This window comes from Pogona vitticeps, chromosome 3, assembly GCF_051106095.1.
Source record: "Pogona vitticeps strain Pit_001003342236 chromosome 3, PviZW2.1, whole genome shotgun sequence".
NCBI lineage: Eukaryota > Metazoa > Chordata > Lepidosauria > Squamata > Agamidae > Pogona > Pogona vitticeps.
Genome location: NC_135785.1, coordinates 236,463,154 through 236,488,335, shown reverse-complemented (window position 1 = coordinate 236,488,335; position 25,182 = coordinate 236,463,154). Strand labels below are relative to the sequence as shown.

Below are 25,182 nucleotides of genomic sequence, written 5' to 3'. Positions count from 1 at the left end.
AGCCGGAGGCGGTGCTAGGGACGCCGCCTATATAGCCCGGGGCCGGGGCGGCAAAGAGGCCGCTCTCTGAGTCCTTGCCTGCTTCTGCCTGCCGGGAGGTGGGAAGCGACGCGCCCGAGTTCCCCGCCCCGCCCCCGGCCCAGCTGAGCGGGGGGGTTTCGGTTGCAGGTGGGCAACGAAGGGCGCCCGAAGCGGGCCTGGGAGGGTCGGCGGGTGCACGGAGAGGAGTCCTTCTGGCCATCCTCTCGGGGTGGCTCTTTGGGAAGGAAGGAAGGAAAGTAGGGGCCCGCTTGGTGAGCCTAGAAATTGGGCGGGGGGCAGTGACTTTCTTCTCCTGCCACGTCCAGGGAGAGTTGGACTCCGGGAAGGGACTCCTCGCGTGTAGCCTCCCCCGCAGCGAGGAATCCCTCGGAGCCACTTTGGGGTCGAGATGGATGGCGGAAGGGCGAACGGCGCCCCCTGCGGTTGCTTTCAGCCCGACAGCGGGCGGTGGCAGAACGTGGGGGGGGGGAAGGAAGGAGTTGGCCAAGGTGTAGCGAGAAGCCGTTTGGGCGCCGGGGTGGTGGTGTGTAGTGGGTAGAGCGTTGTTGCCTTGCTGCTTGGGAGGCCCCGGTTCGGGTCTCGAATGGGCTGGGAAAACTTTCAGACCCGGTCTTGTTGTTAACTCTGACTCTTCTCCCAGGACAGTTGTGCAGATAACGGAGAAAAGGGGAGTCCTCCTGACTCTGCCCTGCAAGGTGGTTGTGCTAAGAATTGGGGAGGAAGAAGAGGACAGGCGGGTCCCACACTCTAAGCTAAATGTAGGAGACGCAGGGTATAAATGGAATAAATCATCCACTAATTCCTTTGGAGTGGGAGATGATCTGGTGCTTTGAGTAAAGAGCTTAAAAAGATTCTGAACATCTTTCATTACTTGAAATATAGGTGAAAAACCAAAAGCAAATCATAGTGACATCATCCTGGCTTAGAGCAGGCTCTTGTGAAGGTGAGAGCCCACTCCCATTAGTGCCTTGTCTAGCAGGGAGATCTTGGGTAAAGGAAGATGCTCTTTTGGCTCAGGTTACACATACAGTACATTCTCCTTGGCATACGTGTGTGGAAGGAAACTGAGCAGGTTCCAAGGAAAGGGGGGCCCTTAAGTTCAGGCTCTTCAATGACTTGATAAGTCACTGAAGATTCCCATGGGTTTCAGGCAGTGACACTGGACTCGGGAGGATAAAGATGCTGGGTTTGGCGGCATGTGTGAAGCCAACATTGGCAGGTTACTTACAGGCTGGCTTTATTATAGTTGGCTTTTGAAGGTGTGCAGATATGGTGTTTGTGTGGTATCACAAGCATCTTCATCTCCTATTAATTCTTTAATTTTTAAAAATCATTTTAACTAACAAAGGGCTCTGGAGAACTTTAAACTTTATTCACATACACACAACTTATGTAACATTTTTGTGGTTCTAGCAAAAGGCACTATCCAACTTGAATGTCTTTAAAACATACACGCGGGCTGCTGACTGAATCCGTAGCTGATTTAGATGTGAAGCATTGTTATCTTCCTGAAAAATAACTTAATGTAATAATAAAATAACAACAATAACAATTTCCCACTGTTCCCATGTAGCCTTTGGCAAAGACCGCCTCCAAGAAGAAGGGAATGGCAAGCTACCGGTACTTATGAGTATTCTGTACTGTACTCACAGAGTATATTTGCTTTATGGAGCGTTAATGAAATGCTGGCAGCTTTCCCCAGCCTGAAGCCTTCCCGTTTCTTGTGGATGATGGCAGATTGTGATCCAACAGGGCATGGAGTCGCAGAATTGCTGCAGTTGTTGAGACTGTGAGGATGACAGATGATTGGTTCAAACAGCAACTTCCAGGAAAGCTTTCATGTGAAATGTTAGGGTAGAGACACTTGTAGACAACACATTATCCTTGGGGGGGGGGGGGAGAAGAGAATGGGGAGTCTATTACAAGAAATAATGTGTGCTGCTTTCTCTTCTCCAGCATCAGCTGCTGACCCGGAGGAAATGCAGCGCAGCAACAAGAGCGATGAGAAGGAGCAAGCTGGGCCTTGGGATGCCCTGGCAGTTGCAGCTGAGCCGCATGCCCATCAAAACCCCCGCCAGAGGGCTGTTCTGGGAGAGCTGTTTGACAACGGGCAATGCCTGAGACCCCGCGTCCTGGTAAGATGCATGGGAGATGAGCCTTCTCAGATCGCTGGGGGTGTACAGTACTTAGTACTACCTGAGCCAGTCTTCTTTCAATATACTCTACCCTGCATGATGTGGCTAAGCTTATGAAAATGAAGATGGGGGTTTTGAGAATGTGGATCTCCACCAGTCTTCTTAGTGGTTGCCCACAGTTTATGGGAGGCCCTCCCCTATGAAATTCTCTCTCTTTTTAAGAGAACAGAAAACATTTTTCTTCCAACAGGCTTTTAGTGTTTAAAATCTAATTTTAACAAAGCAAGTTGGCAGTGTATCCTTTTGATTGTGTTTTTAAATGCTTTAAATTAAGGAATTCTATTCCTTAATTTTTTTTATATGGTGATTTTTATATTTTAATAATAATAATTGTGTGCCGTCAGGCTGAATTCCAACTTATGGCGAGTCTCTCCAGGGTTTCCTAGGTAGAGTGTACTCAGAAGTCTGGTGGCATCCCGGGACTGTGCAGCTTGCCCAAGGTCACGCAGGCTGGCTGTACTTGCAGGAGGCACAGTGAGGAATCGAACTCCCAAACTCTGGCTACACAGCCAGGTATCTAACTCTGAGAGCTATTGACCCAGCACAATATTTTTATACGGAATAATTTTAAATTGTTATTTGTACATTGTGTTTGACTCTTTTAATGATCTCTGAGCCACTTTGAGCTCCACTACTATGAAAGAAAAGGCACAGAAGTGCAATAAATAATAAATAAATAAATTACAGCATACCTTTTATTGTATGGTCTGAGTTGCAGTCAGCTTATTTATTGACCAACTGACAAACCATAAGGTGTTGACTTGTGTTTCAGCCATTCTCTGTATTGCTGACATAATTCTTATACTTGCTATAATTCAAAATGTTGCAAGATTTTGCTTATGCCGTGAGCTGTGCAGTAAAGGGCCAGTGGCTATGTGTGTAACTGCCAAGGGTCAACTCCTGCTAAAGAGTTCTGTCTTTTAGCTTCACTTTCTGAGAAACAAAGAAGCTGGAAAGCAAGAGAGACCTTGACATCTTTCTCCACAGCTTCAGTGTGACATAAAAATGCAGCATTTGCTCAGTGTTACTGCATTGTATGGTTGCTACTGGGCTAGGAGGAAGAGTTGAAGTAATAAACAGCTTTTTACATTTTTTATTTATTAAACTTTTAAAGTACCCATCTGACCAATGGTCCCTTTGGGCAGTGTACAGGGAAGAGCAGTAAAAACATATAACAAACAAATCAATAATTCAACAATACTGTAAACAGACATAATAAAAAGAAAACAAAACATTTACAATTAATTTAATTTAAATTGAATTAAATCAAAATCAAATTACAGTCAAAATTGTCACATCATCTAGTAGCAATCTGATACTCAGTGTGGTGTAGTAGGAAGAATGATGAACTTGGGAGACGTGGATTTAATTCCACTCAAGTCACGGAAACTCACTTGTGGCAGGCTATGGAACTCATGAAACCACTTTTATTTTATTAAAAGTTCACCCTGCCTATCTAATGGCATACTGCTATTCTGCGTAGCTTGAGCAGATAAAAATCATTTTAAAAACCCAACCCCTGATCAGACAAATAAAATTGAAAAGAAATAACCCAACCCCCCCTTCCCCCAGAAGTGACAGCAATAAAAAAGCAAAATAAAAATAAATAACATGTAGACAATCATGAGAGGAGAGTCTACAGAAATGATTCTCAGAAGAGCTGGGTTTTACAGTAATTGATTTTGTAAATGCTAGGAGAGAAGGTCTGGCACGCCCCCGCTGGCAATGCATTCCATACTGTGGTATAAGTATCTCACTTACCTGGAAAGCTATTGAGGTTACTGTAAGTCAGTCCTGACTTGTGGCGCATCACACATATGTGGGATCAATCTATATTCCTAACTTCAGGTTCATCCATTGGTTTTTGAGTAGTTGGGAATGAACCATAATCTTTTAGTATTCAATGAACCTTACATGTACAAATGATGCTGCTCTTCGCTGGTGCCCAGATGACAGTTAGTGTTTGTGATTTTTTTTAGTGTTTTAATAGAGGTGTCACCTACCCTGCCTTTGGATTGCTGTTAGCTGACTGTGTCTTCAACAGATGTATAAGACAACACAGCATTCATGCAAAGACACATCAAGAACTGTGAGGAATGGGACAAAGAACAAAGGCAAAAGCCTGTGACATTTGTATATAGATTACAAAAATGTACAAGCATTTTGTTTGCAAATGTCACAACATTTCTCAGACATTTCATGGTCTTTTGGTTCTGTTGTCTTTCACTATCTACTTTGTAGGATATATGGATGCTAACAATTCTACATTTGAAATATATTTAAATTTCTAAAGTCTAATTCTAGGAGAAATCTGTAGAACAAGGTAAAAAAAATCTTTTGGATGTCCAGTTGTTGTTGTTGGTTTTTTTTTTTGCTAACAACTCCTGTGAACCCCACAAGCATGGCCTGGGGCACAGATACAGGGCACAATTTTTTTTCTGATGCTCTATTATTTCCAGACCATATATGTCTATGGTTTCCCATAGCTGTCTTGGTTATTGTAGTGCAGTCAGTCATGTTAGGTAAAGGTAAAGGTTCCCCTTAACAATTTTTGTCCAGTCGTGTTCGACTCTAGGGGGCGGTGCTCATCCCCGTTTCCAAGCCATGGAGCCAGCGTTTTGTCCGAAAACAATCTTCCGTGGTCACATGGCCAGTGCGACTTAGACACGGAACTTCCCACTGAGGTGGTCCCTATTTATCTACTTGCATTTGCATGCTTTCGAACCGCTAGGTTGGCGGGAGCTGGAACAAGCGACGGGCGCTCATTCCGTCACGTGGATTCGATCTTACGACTGCTTGGTCTTCTGACCCTGCAGCACAGGCTTCTGTGGTTTAGCCCACAGCGCCACCACGTCCCTCAGTCATGTTAGGTGGCCTAAATATAGGATACTGAATAGCCCAGTGATCTACATATCTGTTTGGGAGTTTGATTCCTCACTGTGCCTCCTTGACAGGGGCTGGACTCGATGGTTCGTAGGGTCCTTTTTCCAACTTTGCATTTCTAAGATACACAGACATCTACTGTATAATACAAATGCAGGAGCAGGTGATATCTTTAATCAACCATTAAGAATATAAAACAACAACAACAATTGTAAGAGACCATACAATGATCGATCAGGGTATCAGCTGAAGACCAATATTCATAGTGTACATAAAATTGATGTGGGTTACATTTTTAGTTTATTTGTTTACCAAATGCAAGACATTTTGTTTATTACATTTGTATCCTGGCTGATGGTGCTCAGGAAGGCTGACAAACTTTCAAAAAATCATGAAATCCTAGAAAGCAGCTCCACTGTAAAAAACATTAAAATTCAGCAAATACATACAAAACCATTAAAGTTAGCAAAAGATATGGATTAAAAACAGCAAAGTAGGGCAGTGTTTTGACCAGACTCCGGGAGGCAGTGGAAGACAGGAGGGCCTGGCATGCTCTGGTCCATGGGGTCACGATGAGTCAGACACAACTTAATGACTAAACAACAAGGGCAGGTGATTTTGTGTGGTTATTGAAGGAAAATGCGTGTTAGAAAGTAAAAATGAGTGACAGACTAAGTCAAGTTTTATTTTTTCCAGAAACCCACTTCACAGACCAGAGATGAAGAATGGTAGGAGTTTTAGTTCAATACATACGTGCAGAGGTTTGAAAATTATATTTAAGAATGATTATCATACTGAAGCCGTTCATATCATGAGTAGTGGTAGTATGATGGCCTGGTGCTCTTAGCTGGTCAGTGAGCAGCTTTTCCTGCTTGAAATGTGCCCATAGTCTTGTTTCTCCTGAAAAAAATATATTCTTTTTCAGGGAACTTCCATAACGAGACACCCTTCTGGATCTGAAAATGCCTTTCCTCCAACTGGCAAGAATAGTTTGCCAAGCTGCGTGTCATCCAAGCAAAACTTTGCTATTTACATAGATGGTGTGGAAGAAAGAAACATCTACAGTTACATGCCTGTAGAAGAGGTGGAGCCCAGCATGTGTGATGTTGACACCAGTGTAGTAAATCCTAGTCTTCATCTGCTGCTCAATTTCAGTACAGGTAATTCATTGGGCGCTCTAATATGGTCATTGTTTTTAATTTCTTCTCCCAGATGAGGCCTGCAGAAGCCATTAGTTTATTAAGAATGCACATCTTGAGGCCTTGAATCAATGGAAGGACCCACTGGAAACAGTGGTTCCTTTACTGAGTGTTGAACGTTACAAACAAGGGAAGTTCTCACATTTTCCAAAACTCTTCTTCAGTTGTGGAAGAGTTCCAAAGAACTTGAACACACTCACCTTGTTTGTAACTTCTAGTAAAGGTTTAGGCATCCGCTAAAGGAGTGGTTCCCAACCTTGGGTAACCCAAGTGTCCTTGGATGGCAACTCCCAGAAACCTCACCCAGCACAGCGAGTGGTGAAGACTTCTAAGCAGGAGCAGTCCAAAAACATATGAATTACTCGAGCTTGGGAACCACTGCATTAAAGGATTTTTTTTTCTAGTCTTGGAGTTCACAGTTCTGTGTTTTTAATTCGAAATGGTTGCTTAATCATAATCTCTTGCAAATTTAACACTGTCTACATATTTTTGGTTCTAGGGTCTCCAATGTTGGTAGATAAGTCTCTACAGTGGCAAAATGAAGATAATAAAGTAGATGTCATGAATGTTGTAGAGTATGCAGAAGATATACATCTCTACTTAAGAGATGCTGAAGTGAGTGATGCTTCTAACAGTCTCATTGTAAGCTTGACCCCTGTGCAATGTCCTTGTAATATGAGCACTGTAGGAACTCAGTTCTTCCTGCTATAAGACAGCCTTATAAGAATTGCTTAGCATGGCTCTTTCTTCTCACAGTGCCTTCAACCAGTATAGTTTCCCTTCGGTTACCCTTTAACACAGAGAATGATTTTTTCTATGTGAGTCTAGTGTGTGAAAGCACTGAACTTTTTAAAGTTTTACTCTACCGAGCCTGATTTACTGAAATGTTTCCTTGGCTGTTAGCAGACAGTCAGTCATGGCCATGCTATCTGTATCTTTACATTTGTATTAGTCTAGTATCATAGTGATGTGCTGGCCACTCTTTCTGTAGCAGCTCTTACACCTCTGTTCACATATCATGTGTTACGCATACTGAGTTACTTTGCTTGGTATGTACTCCCTACAGATGCTAAACAGCTACTCCCTGGGTGCTAACAGCATCATTTAGGCAAGTTTTGTTTGATTGGAGACTTATAATGCTTGCTTGTTGTACAGAGGCGATGATGATGATGATGATGATGATGATGATGATGATGATGATGATGATGATGATTAAACTCCCAGAATTCCCAGAGGCAGTAGCCATATTGGCTGTGAGATCCTGTGAGATCCTGTGAGTTGCATGTATTTAGGAAAAGCAATGTTTGCCATCTCTAATCTTCTGTGATACCCTGTGAACAAAAATGATTTAACAAGAGATTTATTGGGTGATTTTACTTCAGTAATCCTAAGACTGAATTCTTCCTATATAGGTAAAATACAGGCCCAAGCCGTGTTACATGAGAAAGCAGCCTGACATAACCTCAGGGATGCGTGCCATCCTAGTGGACTGGCTGGCTGAAGTTGGCGAAGAATACAAGCTTCAGAATGAGACGCTGTACCTTGCTGTGAACTACTTAGACCGGTTCCTTTCTTGCATGTCTGTCCTCAGAGGAAAACTGCAACTTGTAGGAACAGCAGCAATTCTTCTGGCTTCGTACGTATGTTTTTGTAAATGAACAAGCCTTGGGAGATGACAGCTGCATTGGGCTACATCATGAGATAAAAGAAGTGCCTGTTTTGAATGAATGTCTGTGTTTAGCAGAGAAGAAATATGTCAGTGTTGGTTGATCTACCCTCAATAGTAGCTACACCAAGTACTGTATAAGCAAACTGCAGCCTCCCCCCAGTGTAACTTCCCACCCCTTGCAACACTCCATCTTGCTAGCACCTCAAAATTAAAAATGTACGAAAAAGATCCCTTACATATTTGAGTAGAGGGAATTTTATGCTGTTTTTGCCCTCTTTACTATTTTTAAATCCTGTGGCTTTTTAAAAAGCAGGAAGTTACTTTTAGAAAAGTTACATTTCGAAAAAAGCCCTCCCTGAGCCTAAAATAGGCCAGAGTGCACCATGGTGAAATTGCCCATATACTCTAGTGCGAAAGGAGCATTATTTGTGCTTTGTACATGTATGTGTGCTTGTACTTTCTCAGTCAATAGAAAACGTCTGACTTTGCATAGATTAGAAACGCATTTAGTTTCACATCCATCCCAGTGCTCTGTCTCTTTTCTCTTCTGCTGTCAGCTACTGAGCTTCAGTGTTTCTCCCCAGAGACTCAGCGGAGTGATGGCTTGCAGAGGGGGAAAATGCTGTGTAATATACGTGGGGGGATGATTGCTTGCTTTTTCACTGTATCCTGTGAGAAAGTCCTAGAGATGCTCGGATATGGATGGAAGCAGTGTAGGTGCCTTTGTCTAGTTTCAGCACTATCATTTCTCTGATGGAGCCGCTTCCATCAGTTCTTCCCTTTCTAGGAAATTTTGCAGGTTACTTAGCAAGGGTAAATCTTATTTTCACATAAGTTGTCTTTTGAGTAGCGTAACTTTTTGAGTAGCAAATCCACCCCTCCAAATATAAGGACTTTCTTTGAGCAACTTTGCCCCTTCATTGAAAATGTTACAACTTACTTTCCTTATGGGGAGACAACAATGTATGGCAGCTTGGATGAAAATAGCCATAAAAATCACAGTGCCCCCATTTAACCCCTTCTCTCAACTCCCAAAGGACTGTCCTTTTGCAAAAGCTCCTGCATTTGTTTCTCTGGAAAGTATAAGTGCCCATTCACACAGAAGGGCTGTTGTGCCTCCAGATCACAGAAAGTAAAGTTTCACTTCTCAGTGAAAGAAAGATGTGGATTTTGCATACTGAAGTTATGATTTAGATCCCAGTGTCATCCAGAGTGCGCTAGATTCCTAATTGGTGGCAGAATTCTGCAAGGTACAGTAGCAAATAGTGGAAAGTAGGATCTCCTGAGTCATAAAATTGCAATGGAAATAACTCTTGGAGGATCAAAAAAAGTGGTGGTTTTAATTTAATAGACTAAAACATGCTGTTAAGTGCAGTACTCTTTTCTTTCTTTCCTCAGGAAATATGAAGAAATCTATCCACCAGAAGTAGAAGAATTTGTGTATGTAACAGATGACACCTATACCAAGAAACAACTGTTGCGAATGGAACACCTCCTTCTCAAAGTACTCTCTTTTGACTTGACAGTGCCAACCATCAACCAGTTTCTCCTGCAGTATTTACAGAGGCATGGTGTCAGTCTTAAGACAGAGCATTTTGCAAGGGTAAGGATGTGTTTTGCCTTCTGTGCTTGAAGGTCACTTAAATGAGATGATGTCGCCAACATATCTGGTGCCACTGCTACCATTCCTGCATCTCCTCTGCAGAAGGATATTTGGTCTGCCATGCTGAAATTGGCCTTACCGAAGGATATTACAAACAATTGCTTCAACTGCTGTGTTTCTTTAACTGAGAGTTACTACATTTTTGGTTTAGGTCTTTTGTCTCTGACCGATCCATAACTGTCTTCACATTTCTGTAGTTCAGAGGAAGGCAAACTTTAGCATTACCCTTCAACAATGATTTTTTTTGAGGTATGTGTGAGTGGAATGTATTTCTGTGTTTCCAATGCTCAACAAAATTGAACCTATGGAAGGGGTGGGAGGGAATTCACAACTTGGTTGTGGATTATATGAAAACTGGCTGAAGACTCCAGGTTCTCCGTGACCTAGAATGCTCAGTTGAACTACATAACATGATTTAGTACCATAGTTTTAGTTAGAATAGAGAAGAGTTGGAAGGAAGCAATGCCCAAAGAGTGGGTAGAACAAAATTATTACTTCTTCTAGATGTCAACAGCAGTATATGATAGAATAAGGATTAAGCTTGTGACAGCTGATGTTTGCGTATGGTTTTTATTACTACTTGTGGTTAATTGTGGCTAATTGATGAGGTGCTAGGGCATGTCTTGCTTTATGATTGTGCAGATGATTGTGCAATGGAGATGTGACCTTGCAGTTTGTCAGTTAGCTGCAGCTGGTTATGCAAATGTTGGCAATAGGATTCTGGCCAGTAGTTTATGCATAAACGAAAACTCAGTCAGCTACATGACATATTGACCTCAAACCTGCTTAATTCTGTATTGCAGTATAGATAGCATGGTCTACAGAAGGGATAGACAAAGTGGACTGTTTTTGTGACAGTTGCTTTGTGGCTTGCATGTTCTTGTGGCTTTCAGGCCTCTTCCATGTCAGTCTTTTCATGGCAAAAAAAAAAAAAAAGACACATTGCTACTCCTTGAAAGTGCAAGGAATCTTTCAAACCCACACAACTTCCCCTCAGTTTTTTTTTAAAAAACAGCAGCCACTTCCACTATCAACACCTGCCCAGGCTTTTTTAAATTGTTTATTTATTTATCTTGCGTTTTGGGTAATCAATCCAAAGGATTCCAGTGGCGTAAAATTGGCTACCAAAATCCAGAAAAACTGTCAGTCCCCACTTTACAAACTTTGATGAATGAAGTTTTAAAATCTCAGCTGATTTCCTTGTGGTTAAACTAGCATGCAGTTCTCTTCTCAGTATGTGGCCGAGCTGAGTCTCCTTGAAGCGGATCCATTCCTGAAGTACCTGCCCTCACAAACGGCAGCAGCTGCTTATTGTCTGGCAAACTACACTGTGAACAGGCATTTCTGGGTAAGGTTGACTTTAAAATGTTGAATAAATTTAAACTTGAATATAGATGTTTCAGAGAACGAAACAATGTATGTAATTCATGCTTCAGGTGCATCTTCTGTTTTAGCAACAAGTTTCAAAATGGCAGAAATATCTAGAGGTCTGCAAAACTATTTCCAGTTTTTCTCACTGCAGGGCTTTAGAGCTAGTAAGATTATTAAATCTTAAGATGAAAAGCAAACAAGAACTTGCTGAGATTAAAAACAATTTTCTGCTTCTGTAGTTTAGTTGACCTTTAATATATTGTTTGCTGTAGTTTGAAATCCATTAAATCCACGGTCATAAATAGTTCTAGAAAAAAACTAAGAAAGATGTGTGGGTCTCACAAAATATAAGTGCAGGAGAGGCGATAACTTTATTAGACCACTAAAAAAAAAGCAAACACTCAGTGAGATTCCATGGGTCAAGTCCACTTCTTTGGGCCATTCACCAATATTGCAGGGAAATTATAAATGGGAGTCTCTAAATTCATGGCAGAAGTCTGAAAGGTGATTCTTAAGGTGAATAAATTTCAGTAGCATCTTGTCCAGTAACTTGCCCAGGCAAGGATGGTGTTGATAACTTCTATTAGAAATATTGTGAGATGATATTTGAATGCTAGCGAAAACTAATTTTCCAAAACAAAGTACTCTCTGTGGTGCTTCTTTGCCAGCAGGGTGTCTTGTTTTATGTAGTTTGACGCAGAAGGAGCATCCTATTGTGAAGTGTGTCAGAAAATCAAGCCTATGTGAACATAACTGGGATGGCAGAGTTATTCAGGTTGAAATAGGGCTTTGCACTCCTATTTTTGTCTCAGAAAATTGAGCCAAGCCACTTACGTCATTTCAAAGAGGTTGCCATATTTGTTTGTTTCAGCAAAAGCACGAGCAAAAAGTTTTGTAGCATCTTTAAAATTAGCAAACCTGTTTCATTATAAGATTTCACAGATTACAGTCCACTGCAGACAGGTCTGGGCCTGAAGAAGCAGATTGGAATTCACCAAAAGTTGCTGCAGTATTTTTGGCTTTTTAAAAAAAATCTGTTTCTCAGCTGTAGCATCCCGACTGGAGTTCTCTGCCATTGGAGACTTAACTGGAGCTGAAATTGGCATGATTCTGGGGACAAGTCAAGACATGCCCCTTACAGCCTTTGGTGGTTGAGGATCTAGGCCTGTATAGGTTTTGGTGCAGTAGTTTTAATATTTTAAAGATCTTAAGTTTTAAAATTGTTTTATATAACTGTAACCTGCCATTAGAGCTTACAACGTAGGGAAGGCGAAGGCAGGCAGGCAGGAAAATATTGAGCAGCTCTGTTCTATTCCGTGAAACACTTCAGCTCCCAATTGAAACAAGGCGACTAACTGAGGTTGGGGCTTATTCTAACCCGAGTATAGAAATATTATAATTTTTTTTTGTTACAACTCCCAGAATCCCCTAGTCAGCACGAAGACTAACTTTCTTGCCCTCTGAGTCATTATCTGATCTTTGGTCATGACAATAATATTTTTCCAGGTATATCCAGCACATTACAGCTATCTGAATGGAAAAATAAAACTGTGCTTCTCTCTTTCTCCTCTCTTGATCAGCCAGAAACCCTTGCTACTTTCACTGGATATTCCTTAAGTGAGATAGTGCCTTGTCTCAGTGACTTGCACAAAGCATGCCTCGATGCCCCTCATCGACAGCAACAAGCAATAAGGGAAAAATATAAGCTGACTAAGTAAGTGCTGTGGCCATAGGTAGTGGCTACTAATTAACTGCTTCTCAGCATCTTGTCTTTTATCAGTTTCTAATCATGAACTCTGTCTAATAAATGACTTCCTTCAATTGCAGGTATATGCAGGTATCTCTTCTGGAACCTCCATCCATTCTACCCCTACAATGAACTGCACCATGTCAGTAAACTCCATAGAAACAAAAGCACTAGACGCCCGATCAATAGAGTTGATCTAGCCAATTATTATTAATTTTTTAATAGGGCACTGCAGGCCATGTGTCAAATCTGCTGTTTAAATACTTCATGATGACTTTCTTGGTGTATAGTTATATTGTATTGCAAGGACTCAGGACTGTAGTTTTAGCATAAACTAGAAGCATTTTTAATAAACATCTTTTACATTAAAAAACAGAAGTCTGTTGATAGTTCTGTATACCTAATGTTAAAATTAATGCTAAAATATGGTAGTAGGGGAGCAAATCTGGTACCAGTGTAAATTCTCTACTTGTATTTGAAGTCAAACAGCTTCATTTAGGGTTATCCAAATTCTGATTTGTGTTAGGGCTGTTAAAGCCTGGAAATAACACACAAAAGTGAGAAAAGTGGTGGCTATAGAACCCTTTTGTCTGTCAGTACAATAGACGCAATCTAGAGTGGAATAGATAATGACCAAGGCTTTGGCCTGCATGTCATCCCCAGGATCTAGATGTGCCCCCCCCACAAGAACCCCCACATAGTCCCCCCAAAATTTGGCTGAAAAATCCTTTTATACTTTGGAGAGGACAGGTTTGCTATGCTTTGATGCCAAAACATGACAAAGTCCTATTCCCACAAAAGTGTTAGTTTGTTTTTTAAATTCAAAGTGTATTGTATAATTTGAGAGTGTGTGCTAGAGGTTGCGTGCTGCCTAACCTTATAAATAAGAATGCAGGTTTGTGGTCCATGTCGGATATTATCCTAATCTATCATTTGGTTTTAGTGCATCTAGGGTTAAGAGGTATCTGTCACTGTGAAACCTGTTTGCAAATCAGAGCCATCTTTTGGAAAACTTAAGTACTGCAAGTATGGCATGGGGAAAATGAGCTGTGGAATTTTAAAAGTTGTTTTATTATTATTATTATTATTATTATTATTATTATTATTATTATTATTATTATTATTATTATTATTATTATTATTATTATTATTATTATTATTATTATTATTATTATTATTATTGTACTGCACTGGTCAGACCAATTACTGTACAATATAAATATTGTCTTGCACAGGAGAGAAACAAATAAGGAAATGCATCCATTGCTGAGGGAAGATAAATGTCCAATGCATTCAGTAGAAAATAATACCAGCATGAAAGCAGTTGCATCTAGAAAGGGGCCATGGGGAGAGAGGATGAAAGCTGTAACAAGAGGCGTATGGTTTTTCAAGGCTTGATTTCATCCAAACTTCTCCTTCTTAAGACAACAAATGCAAGATAAAAAAAGAAAAACACCTGACAAGAAAAACAAACTCAAATTCAAATCACAACTCTTTTCGTTTTTTAATTTGCAGGCCTGTCTTTCTCCAAAAATATAATTATTCTTGTCCTGTGGTATAACCTTTGCAATTACCAAATGCATGTACTAAAAAAATCTGTATCTTCTTAAAATAATTTGCTTTCAGTATTCCTTTTCTAACTTTCCATTCAAATGTTAATTTATCATTGATAGCCACATTTCTTTATACCAATCCTCCATATTAAACTGATTGTTAGTCTTCCAATTCCTTGCAAATATCAGTTGCCATAATAATAATTAATTCTTTTTCCCTGTTCTAATTGGATATTTCCAAACAAATTTAACAAAGCTATCATTGTACATCTTTGCACATTGTTACCCATAGTTTCTTTTATTTCCTTAAAAATCATTTACCCTTCTGCCTCATTTTGATTTCACTCAAACTTTTAACCATCTTCTCTTAATAATGCAGTGAATCTCGAGCTTGACATTTTTTTTCTAACTCTGTGAAAGTAGTTTGTACCACCATCCACAAACAAAGCATTTCATGCAGTGAAGGAACAGCTCAGTGCTCGAAAAAACTTACTGTCTAGAAATCAAAGCAGAGGCAAGGCTTTGATAAATAGGAACAATATGCAATGATTTTGGAACATGCTATAGTGAAAAGGAATGTCATTATGTAGCTGGTGCTCTAAGTGTGCATCCTATTTATAGCTGTTATTGGTCTAATTCTGTTGCAGGGCTAGCAGCTCCCTGGGCAGGGTGCCTGCACCTAAAACAGCTGAAGGACAATTGAAAATGTAGGTGGTGGCATTGAGCAAGGATGGAGGGAGGAGAATCAGTTGAACAGCTACTGCCTATAATACAGGGGTGGAGAAACTCTCCAGAGTTCAAATTCACCAGCATCTGAAGAGCCAAAGGGGGGTACAAACACATCTGTTGCATTTACTTGGTGTAGATCAGAGGTCCCCAATCCCTGGTTCGTGGCCTGAGCCAGACCGGTCCACGGAGACAGGCCACCCACTCCCACACGTACTTCCCCCCGCACAGCTGATTTGTGCATGTGTGCACACTCCAGCGCCGCCATATGTGCATGAGTGAGCAAGCACCCGCACAAGGCCGCGCCACTGTTTGCACATACACACAAATGAGCAAGCCGTGCTGTCGTGTGCGCGTGCGCTCATTCACACATGTGCATAAGCGTGGGGATGCCCCGCCTTCTCCAGCCAGTCTGCGGGATGAAAAAGGTTGGGGACCCCTGGTTGTAAATGCATCTGTTGACCAGAGCAGGAAGAAAGTTGGAAGAAAAATGAATTATTCTATATTGCCGGCAGCAATTAATGGCCAAATTGTTTAGCATAGTAAATCACACTAGGATAGGACCACTAAATCCATGGGAGTTTGGTAAGGCAACTCCTCAGTAAATTCCGTTGACTCAAATGGGCCTGCTTTAATTCCCACTTCCAGCGCCAAAGTAAGTCACAACTAGAGTGGACCCTCTTGAATCAATGGAATATATGTAGGAGTTGGCTTACCAAATTCCCATTGATTCAGTGGGCCTACTCAAGTGTGATTTACTGTGCTAAGCAACAGAATTTTGGCCATTGTTTATATAGTCTCATGCCTGTGCAGTGTTTGTATAACTCTTTCCGATGGGAAAGAGAGGACCTGCCCCAAGCAGGTTGTGGTTTGAATTTACACAGAGTGAAAAGGAGTTAGTATAAAGAACATTAATGTGTAGTGACTGAACTGTATTCATTTCACAATGAGATTCATTTCACAATGAGAGTGGAAAGAAGGGATTAAACAATAGGCTTTGAATGAAAAGGTGGTTTTTAAGGAAAGATGAAAAGTGTAACGTAGGTATTACAGTTATGGACCGTCTTCTTAATTAGTCATTCCTGGAGACATTATAGTCTAGCAAGATCGAAGCTCTTGTTCATATTGCAGCAGGAAAAAGTTAGCCAGTGACTCAGCAACTGTAGTACAAAGCAATTTTTTTCCAGTTTCTTTAAAATGTTTATAGCCCATCTTTCTCCCAAAAAAGACAGTTGCTTTTTGTCCTGCTCTGCTACCAATTTCTTGTTAGGAAACTATTGGTTTTGTTGTTGTTGTTGTTGTTGTTGTTTTTTAGGAGCAGCAACAACAAATTAGCATTTGACACTTCCGTTCAGAGATATTAGTTTCTTGGCCAGGAAATTCTAGGTAGGCTTCACATCAAGACACATAGCCTCTTGAGCAGTTGTTAAACATCACGTTGTGACAGAATTCTTCTCTGATCATGTTGGTGAGCCTGTCCTTTTAGCATCTGTTATATTTTGCCATTAATACAGATAGGAGCAGAGAGACTAAAGTTAGAATCAGGGTGGATTTGGTTTAAATCATGATTTAAATCTTAAAATGGGATTTTTAAAAATACAAATTAAAAAATAATAATTTAAATTGCGATTTAAATCAATTAGATGTTTTTTAAAAAAATCATTTTTATCCACCCTGGTTATAATGAATGTAGATGTTGGTTTGTTCAGACCCCTGATTACATTTCTTACTGCTTCAGGAACATAGAGTATCAGCTCTGAAGCATCACTGGCAAAACAGCAGTGATGTGAGGATCAGAGAAGAGGACAGCATGATTGAGGAAAAAGTTTCTGTCAGTGAGAGATACATTGTGTGTATCTTTTGCACCATTGGTACCCCTTTCCCCCCAAAATAAGACCTAACCTGAAAATAAGCCCTGGTATGATTTTTCGGGATGCTCATAATATACATCCTACCCCAAAAATAAGTCCTAGTTAAGTGAAACCCCACCCTCCACCATGGTGCAGCAACCAGAAGAAGATGACATGGCTCTATTTGAATAAATATAGACTGTTGTACATAAAAAAAACAACCCCCCTATAAATAAGCCCTACTGGTTTTATGAGCAAAAATCAATTTAAGACCCTGTCTTATTTTTGAGAAAACACAGTACAAGCAGAATAGTTTGTTGCTGAAATTTCTGGACTAGCATTTATGTGGCACATATATTCTCAATAATCCTGTCAAGAATATTGTGCTTCTACAAAATGCAACAAAAAACAAAATGCTAAGTACACACCAGTCTATTTCGATTTGGGCCCCTTCAGTAAACTGTTTTGTTGTTCTGGATATCTTGGGTGTTCACACCAAGCATCCTATCCTCTCCCCCACCCCAGTTCTTTGGCTTTTTTTCTGTACACCACAAAAGGAATCACAAGGCAATAAGGACAAATAAATGTTTGAGTTGACTAAAGACTGGTGAGATAAACATGCAGTAGCTCATCTCCTGTTTTATTTTTCAAGTGAGCACACATGAGCTGCACTTTTTACTGCACATGATTTGTGCTCATCTAGTCCTGTGCTTTTGATAGAGGTACCTTTAGTCCTGTTTAAGCTGTTTTCAATAACCTTGGCAAGGCATCTGTTTACGTAGCTTTATCTGGCTGTTTGTGTGGCTGTCAGAAGGCAGAGAAGTTTCAGACATGCTACTGATCCCACAGTGAATGAAATGGAACTGAGGCAAGAAGGGTGGGAGCAGCCTGGGTATGCGTTAAGGTACGCGGGCTGGATTTCTGTGGAGACTCTTAACTCTAGAAGTTCCTGAACAGTTCCGCACAAGTGAAGATTAATCGATGTGTGAGTTCATTGAATCACAGAATTTTAGAACTGGAAGGAACCCCTGGAGTCATGGAGTTCAACCACCTGCTGAAGCCAGAAAGCCATAGCTAAAGTTTTCTGACAGTTGCCAGCTAACCTCTGTTTAACATCCTTCAATGAAGGAGAATCCACCATCCTCTGAAGTGGTCCACTGTTAAACAGCTCCTGTCAAGACGTTTTTCCTAATGTCAAGGGGAAATCTTTCTTGTAATTCAAATCCATTTCTTTGGATTCTGCCCTCTGGAACTACAGTACAGAAAACAAGTTTGCTCCATTTGCTACGTAACAGTCCTTCAGATGCTGTCCCCATTGTCCTTTCGCAAGGAGGAGAAGACCTTTCTCTTCAGGCAGGTTTTTCCTTGGTGTCAGATTGTCTGGGAATGGTTTTAAAATGAGATGGTTGGAATTTTGTTGCTTCTAAATCTATTTTAGTAATGCTTTGCCTATCATTCTTAATAAAATGTCATTAATTTGTTTAATATTTGAATAATACACTGTTTTTAGCTTTAATATTGTGTTTTAATTTTGTAAGCTGTCCTGGGTCCTTAGGCAAGGTAACGATAAATAAATAAATAAATAAATAAATAAATAAATAAATAAATAAATAAATAAATAAATAAATAAATAAATAAATAAATAAATAAATAAATAAATAAATAAATAAATAATGGATGATGGGTATGATGTCCCATCTCAATCTCTACCTCCTTCAACCATTCCTGATATGGCTTGGTTTCCAGTTTTTCTGCCATCTTGGTTGCTCTTCTGTAGACACAGATAACCACTGAAATTATCACCATTACAGATAAAGCAACCTACTTTTCCAGTTACTTTCACTATTTCTAGATTGTACCAGTTGGTTGGTTTTTTTTAGGAACAGCATTTACTAGGAAAATGTGAATATGAAGGATGGGAAACTTTTGATCCTCCAGATGTTCTACGTAGTATAGCTCCTGCAGTCCCTTGCTATTGGCCATGTTGGGTGGGGCTGATGGAGGTTGTGGAGCTGAAGACCCAGAGGGCTGAATGTTCCAAAGCCCATGGTAAATGTTAGATAGTTTGGAAAATCTTTCCTGCCTCCCATAACAGAAGAAAGCAAAGAGAAAGTGTTTGAAGGTTGGTGCCCCAATTGTTGCATGATTAGTGCCCTGTTTTACATTTTCATTCTGGAGCAAAACTTTTCTTTTCCATTCTGAATTACCTTTTGTGAAGGTAAAGATTGGATAATTCACAGTGTGAAACTGGGTTTTTCAGAGCAATTTTATAATCAATGAAAGTGTGGTTTTTCTGAATGCTTAAGTGCTTCAGTAAATGTTGTGGCATTAATTTTCATGATGAAAATGGCTTGAACAATTTTGAAGTTGTAAGGAGTTTTGTGCTGGTTTTGAATAAGAGTATAAGTAATGCTTTGCGAGGGAGGTGCTGTTTGCTCATCTTGTCTGCTGCCTGTTTGTTCCTTGATCATCTGCTGCTTTGGTGACACATTTTTAATAAACTGGAACCCTGTATTCCATTATGCACATACATCTATGAACAATACATCTGTATGCTTGGATGATACATAATAAAGACAACTACATTAAAATTTTTGTGCTAGTACTATACTTTGCCTTTATTACCATACTTAGCTTCCTCGTTTGTTGTTGTTATGTGCTGTCAGGTCACCTTTGACTTATGGTGACCCTATGGATGAACAATCTCCAAAATGTCCTGTCCTCAACAGCCCTGCTCAGCTCCTGCAGAACCAATCTTGTGGCTTCCTTTAGGGAGTCTGCTTATCTCCTATTTGGTTTTCCTCATAGCAATTCATTTTATTTCTGTAAGGCCAAGAGTTTCAACAAACATGCCACTGTGTCAGCTGCAACACTGTAAATACTGCATGCTTTCCCTGTGTTAGCATGAGTAGCTAAGTAACAAGCCAGCAGGGCTTTATTTATTTATTTAACCCAGATGTTCCAATTTGAGAGATTTTGTTGAACTCTTGTGAAAGTTCAGGCTTCAGTCTTGGCAGGAAAGAGGAGCCTTAACCCATTTGGTCAGTGACGAGGCTGAACCACACAACAAATCTGGCTGCAGTGTCTGGCCTGGTTCAGATGTTATAGGCAGCAAAGATGAATTAAAATGGTGATAGCATACCAGGCTGGTGCTTACATCAGCATCAGTAAAATCTAGAGTGAGCTTGACCAATATTTCATCATTACAGCCATCTTTGCTTTGGTCAAGGGTGGGCAAAGCATAGACTGTGGCCGTGTGTGAACCCTCAGCCCCCGTGATTCTTAAAACTTAATTATTTTCTTTGTATAAAAGTCTCTTATCTTCTATGGGATATGGGGGATATGTTGGGCATTTTTTGGAACATCCCAGTCTCCCTGCCCCAGCAGACCCTCATTTTTTTAATTTTTTAATAAATGTTGCTAAAAATGTGGATTTAGAAATGTTATACATATTAAGAGGGAGGACAGGAGAGCAGTTGTGTCTTTCCAAGTTCCAGAGAGCACCCCAGACCTTTGGATGTGACCCACCTAATCCACACATGCACTGCACAAGAAACTGCCTTGTCGGTGTCATTATGTGTCTGACATACCTGGTTTTACTGCCACTTCTGACTGACAGCTGCTCTCTCCAGGTTCCCATACAGGTTTTCTTTCACAGCATCTGCTCCTCGATTACTATAATTTCATTTTCGGCCAGAAAAGGTTAAAGATTTCCTATGAAAATTCACAATTCCAAATCAAGTTAATTGTCTTATTGGACAATTAATACATCATCTAAAAGCTGAACTTTGGAGTCCTCCAGAGATCTTCAGTGTACAGGGTATGGGAGAATCAGGGAGTGGGGTGATGTGGAGTGGGGTAATGTGGGGAAGAGAACTAGAGAAGTCCAAAAGGTGTTCTAGCTAAATGTTGACCATAGAATCTGAAATCAGCATTCAAAATGGAGAATACAAATGTGAACAATCAGCTGAAGGGCAGTGATTAAAAAAAATGGAGAGCTCTAGAAGCACACGAAGCCTGCCCTAGCGAGTACAACTTGCAGGTTCTTCAAATTGCTTGTAGCAAAGTCAGACTGCCAGGAGATGTTCTAACTACAGATAGCAGTGGACACAGGTAACATCAAGGGAATGTAATACAGTATCAAGCAGGCTTTAGGTCCAATACAGAAGAAATCTGCTCCTTTGAAGTCTGATACAGGCGTGACCATCCAGGACCGAGCACAGCAGATGGACGGCTGGGTGCAGCACTACTCTGAGCTATACTCTAGAGAGAGTGCAGTAACCGAAGCGGCATTAAATAAATCGAGTGCATGCCTGTCTTGGAAGAGTTGGACCACGAACCAACTTTAGCAGAAATAAAAGTGGTCTTGGATTCCCTCGCCTCTGACAAGGCACCTGGGAAGTATAACATCCCTGTTGAAGTGCTGCAAAGAGACCATCACTACTGAGCTGTATCTTTTGTCTTTGCTGGAGGGAAGGAGGTGTACCACAGGACATGAAGGATGCAAACATTGTCACATTGTACAAGAACAAAGGAGACAGGAGCGACTGGAATAACTACCGTGGCATCTCTCTTCTCAGCATTGTAGGGAAGCTGCTTGCCCATGTGCTGAAGAGGCTCCAAGTGCTTGCAGACAGAGTCTATCCAGAATCAGTGTGGATTTCGAGCTAATAGATCCACCGTTGACATGGTATTTTCCATCAGACAGTTGCAGAGGAAATGTAGGGAACAACAACAGCCACTCTTTATGGCTTTCATAGATCTTACAAAGGCCTTTGACTTGGTGAGCAGGGACAGCCTTTTTAAAATACTTCCCAAGACTGGATGTCCACCTCTACTGCTTAACACTATCAGATCCTTTCACAAGGAAATGAAGGTCACTGTAGTTTTTGATGGCTCAACATCAGATCCCTTTGACATCCAAAGCAGAGTGAAAAAGGGCTGTGACCTAGCAACGACTCTGTTTGGAATCTTTTTTTTTTCTGTGATGCTGAAGCACACTTTTGGAACTGCAACAGAAGGTGACTATCTCCAGACTAGATCAGATGGAAAGCTCTTTGATCTCTGGATTGAAAGTGAAGACCAAAGTCCAGCATGCAGGACTTCGTCTTTGCCAATGCTGTAGCTGTTGTTGCCCATTCTGCTGAAGAGCTTCAACAATTTATGAATCATTTTAGTAAAGCCTGCTAAGACTTTAGATTAACAATCAGCCTGAAGAAAACACAAGTAATGGGCCAGGGTGTGGACTCACCTCTCTCTAATACCATCTTTACACTAGAGTTGGAGATTGTTCATGATTTTGTGTACCTTGGCTCAACGATCTCTGACACTTTCTCCCTAGATGTCAAGCTGGATAAACGCATTGGCAAAGCAGCTACCATGTTCTCTAGACTCACAGAGAGAGTATGGCTTAATAAGAAGCTGACGGCATATACCAAGATCCAGGTCTATAGATCCTGTGTCCTGAGCACACTCCTGTACTGCACTGAGTCCTGGACCCTTTGTGCACGGCAGAGAAGAAACTCAACACGTTCCATATACGTTGACTCCCAACGCATTTTTGGCATCACCTGGCAGGACAAAGTTCCAAATAAAGTAGTCCTAGAATGAGCTGGAATTTTTAGCATGTATATGCCACTGAAGCAGCAACATCTATGTTGGCTCAGGCTTGTCATGAGAATGGCTGACGGTCAGATTCCAAAAGATCTCCTGTATGGAGAATTAGTGTAGGTAAATCGTCCCTGAGGGAGACCACAGCTGTGATACCAGGATATCTGCAAGTGGGATCTGAAGGCCATAGGAATGGACTTCAACAGATGGGAAACTTTGACATCTGAGTGTTCAGCCTGGAGGCAGATGGTGCCTCTCCAATTTGAAGAGACACTTGTTCAGCAGGCCGAGGCAAAGAGGCAGTCCCAAACCCAGCAAAACCAGGGAGCTGGACAGGGGACAGATTGTATTTGTTCTCAGTGTGGAAGGGATTGTCACTCTCAAATTGGCCTTCTCAGCCATACTAGATGCTGTTCCCTGTATTCAGAGCATATTACCATAGTCTCTCGACTGAAGGATGCCTACAGTGACAGTGGTATCAGCTTCAGGTTTCACTTGAGGTGATCAGAATCAATTGTTTCTTTCAACCTTGCTTGATAATTTTGAGTTAATTCAGCAACTCTCCTATGCTTTTGTTAGAACACAAACGCCTTGTGCTGGCTGGGATTGGAAGCGTCCAGGCAATCCCTGTGTCGGGCACATGAGAGACAACATTTAGGTAGCATACTTGGCACCCCCCCCCCCAAAAAAAAAACCCAGTTAACTAAAGCAAAATATGAATATTACCTAGTGGTTGGAGGTAAATGGAGTTCTCAGTCTGCTCTTGGGGGGTGGTAACTCTCCTTTATAGTAGCTACTTGTATTAGTTTCCCAGGAGGGGGAGGAGCAGTCTCCACTTTGGAACTGTAATTTAACTCCACAATCTGTCGTTTCACTATTTTGTCAAGACAATTTTTTGATGTTTCAGTTTCTCTTTAGAGCCCACGTTTGGCAATACCCATCCTCATGAAGAAACCTGAGAAAGTTTGCCTTGTCATTGCGTTTCATTTTTATGAAAGTTGAAGTACACGTCCCTCATTCAACATTTATGTAACATTTTGGTGTGGGAGTTGTAGTTTTTTGTTTTGTTTTTCACTCGGGCATCTGTAGAGAAGCAGATCCATTCAAAGCAGGCATGGATGTGACACTGAACTCCCAGCTTTGATAACGCACAAAGTCTCAGTGCCCCGAGGTCTATCAAATGAGCTGTCAAAACAATTCCGAAGCTCTTAACATGACAAAGGCAGCAAGTGATGTGGGCAAATGTTTAACACTTCATACATCTTACTGCTGGCTTATTCTTCTTCCCAAAACAACTGGAGCTGGAATGAAACACTCCAAGGATTTTTACCCATTTTGATCTAAATGTTGTTTATAATCTCTTGTGAAACTTTTACATTGGAGTTTGGAGTATTTCTGGGTATGAAAAATTGAATACAGGGAGATGCAGGAAAAGCAGACAGAACAGTACAATGCAGGCCACATCGTTCACATGTACCAGTATGGCAATTTTTGGCACCTAATGGTTGACCTCCTGGCCACCGGCTTCTCTGTACTTAGCCAGGCTCATCTTTAGTTAGCAGACATGCAGCCTAACGTAGACTGCCATTGATGCCTTAACAGCTTGATACCATCTGTTAGAACCTGTGCTCTGTTGGCATAGATTTTCAGGGCCTAGGGTCACGACCATATTACAATGAGATGTCAAAGTATGACTTTCTGGAGGGTTTATTGTATACTTGAGAATATAGACTTATTCTTCAAAGTCTGGAAAGCTTCCAATCGCCAGAGCAAACAATCATGTGCTAACTTCGCCAGAGGTCTGATCCTGCAACATAAAAATTAGCAGTGATTCCACAGCTATTTGTTTCATCTTGTGCTTGTGGAGAGACTGGCCCTGATGCACAAAACTGATAAGCTGCAGAGACACGTGCCTGAATGACTCATTTACTGAGCCTGCTAGATGAATGTCTGCCATCAAGAGGTTATCTAAATGAACACCTGTAGGGCTACTTAATATGTAAAGTGCCGAGGGCACAAAGCTTCTGAGCAAGGTGTTTCATTGATATGTTTAGAAATACTGCTGAGCTTCCCAGCTCAGTGAGTCTTTAAACAGTTATGTTTATCTTTAGAAACAAGATCCCAGACTTCTAATGTAATTGATGTTGACGGATTTTACTTTCAAGATAACTGAGCTTTAAATATGAGATTAACTAGAATCTGAACAATCTTTTCTGTTGATTATTGCTTGTAGAAACTTGATGTGTTCTAAATGCCCGCCTGTGACAACTTTCACTAATACATTCCTCAGTAGTCCCTGGTTCCTATAGACTTTTGAAAGATGTAGTGTAGTGGACAGAATGATGGACTAGGAAAGGAGATCTGGGTTCAAATTCCTGCTTGGCCATGGAAACCCACTGAGGGAATGGAAGTGGTAGAACCACTTCTTGTCATTTACCTTGAAAGCTCTGTTCAGGTTGTTTTAAGTCATTTCTGACTTGACAGCACATAATAATCAAAACAAGGGCCTCTAGAGAGTGTACCATGGTCAACAGGGTTGAGGGGATCCACAAAAACTCCATTGCTCACACAAGGAAATCTATCTATTGTGGCACCAGTTTCTAAGGCCTGTACCTTGTACTAAACCAAAGAGACACAAGAGGACTGTTGCTGGTATACTGCCCATCCCGCTGTT

At 41.0% G+C, this 25,182-nt stretch overlaps 1 protein-coding gene across 3 annotated transcripts; it reads left to right on the top strand.

The window, feature by feature from the left end:
* The first annotated feature begins 38 nt into the window (after nt 1-38).
* On the top strand, nt 39-19,489 carry CCNA1 (cyclin A1). Of its 3 annotated transcripts, none has more exons than XM_072993786.2 (9): nt 39-168; nt 1,999-2,177; nt 6,046-6,280; nt 6,819-6,934; nt 7,732-7,955; nt 9,387-9,591; nt 10,874-10,999; nt 12,603-12,736; nt 12,850-19,489. In XM_072993786.2, the coding sequence occupies exons 2-9, from the start codon at nt 2,022-2,024 to the stop codon at nt 12,899-12,901; spliced, it is 1,248 nt and encodes a 415-aa protein (XP_072849887.2). In that variant the 5' UTR covers nt 39-168; nt 1,999-2,021; the 3' UTR covers nt 12,902-19,489. The 3 variants fall into 3 exon arrangements, with proteins under 3 accessions (XP_072849887.2, XP_072849888.2, XP_072849889.2); XM_072993787.2 differs by having other exon boundaries at nt 41-168; nt 10,886-10,999; XM_072993788.2 differs by lacking the exon at nt 39-168 and adding an exon at nt 5,817-5,848 and having other exon boundaries at nt 2,043-2,177.
* The last annotated feature ends 5,693 nt before the right edge of the window (nt 19,490-25,182 follow it).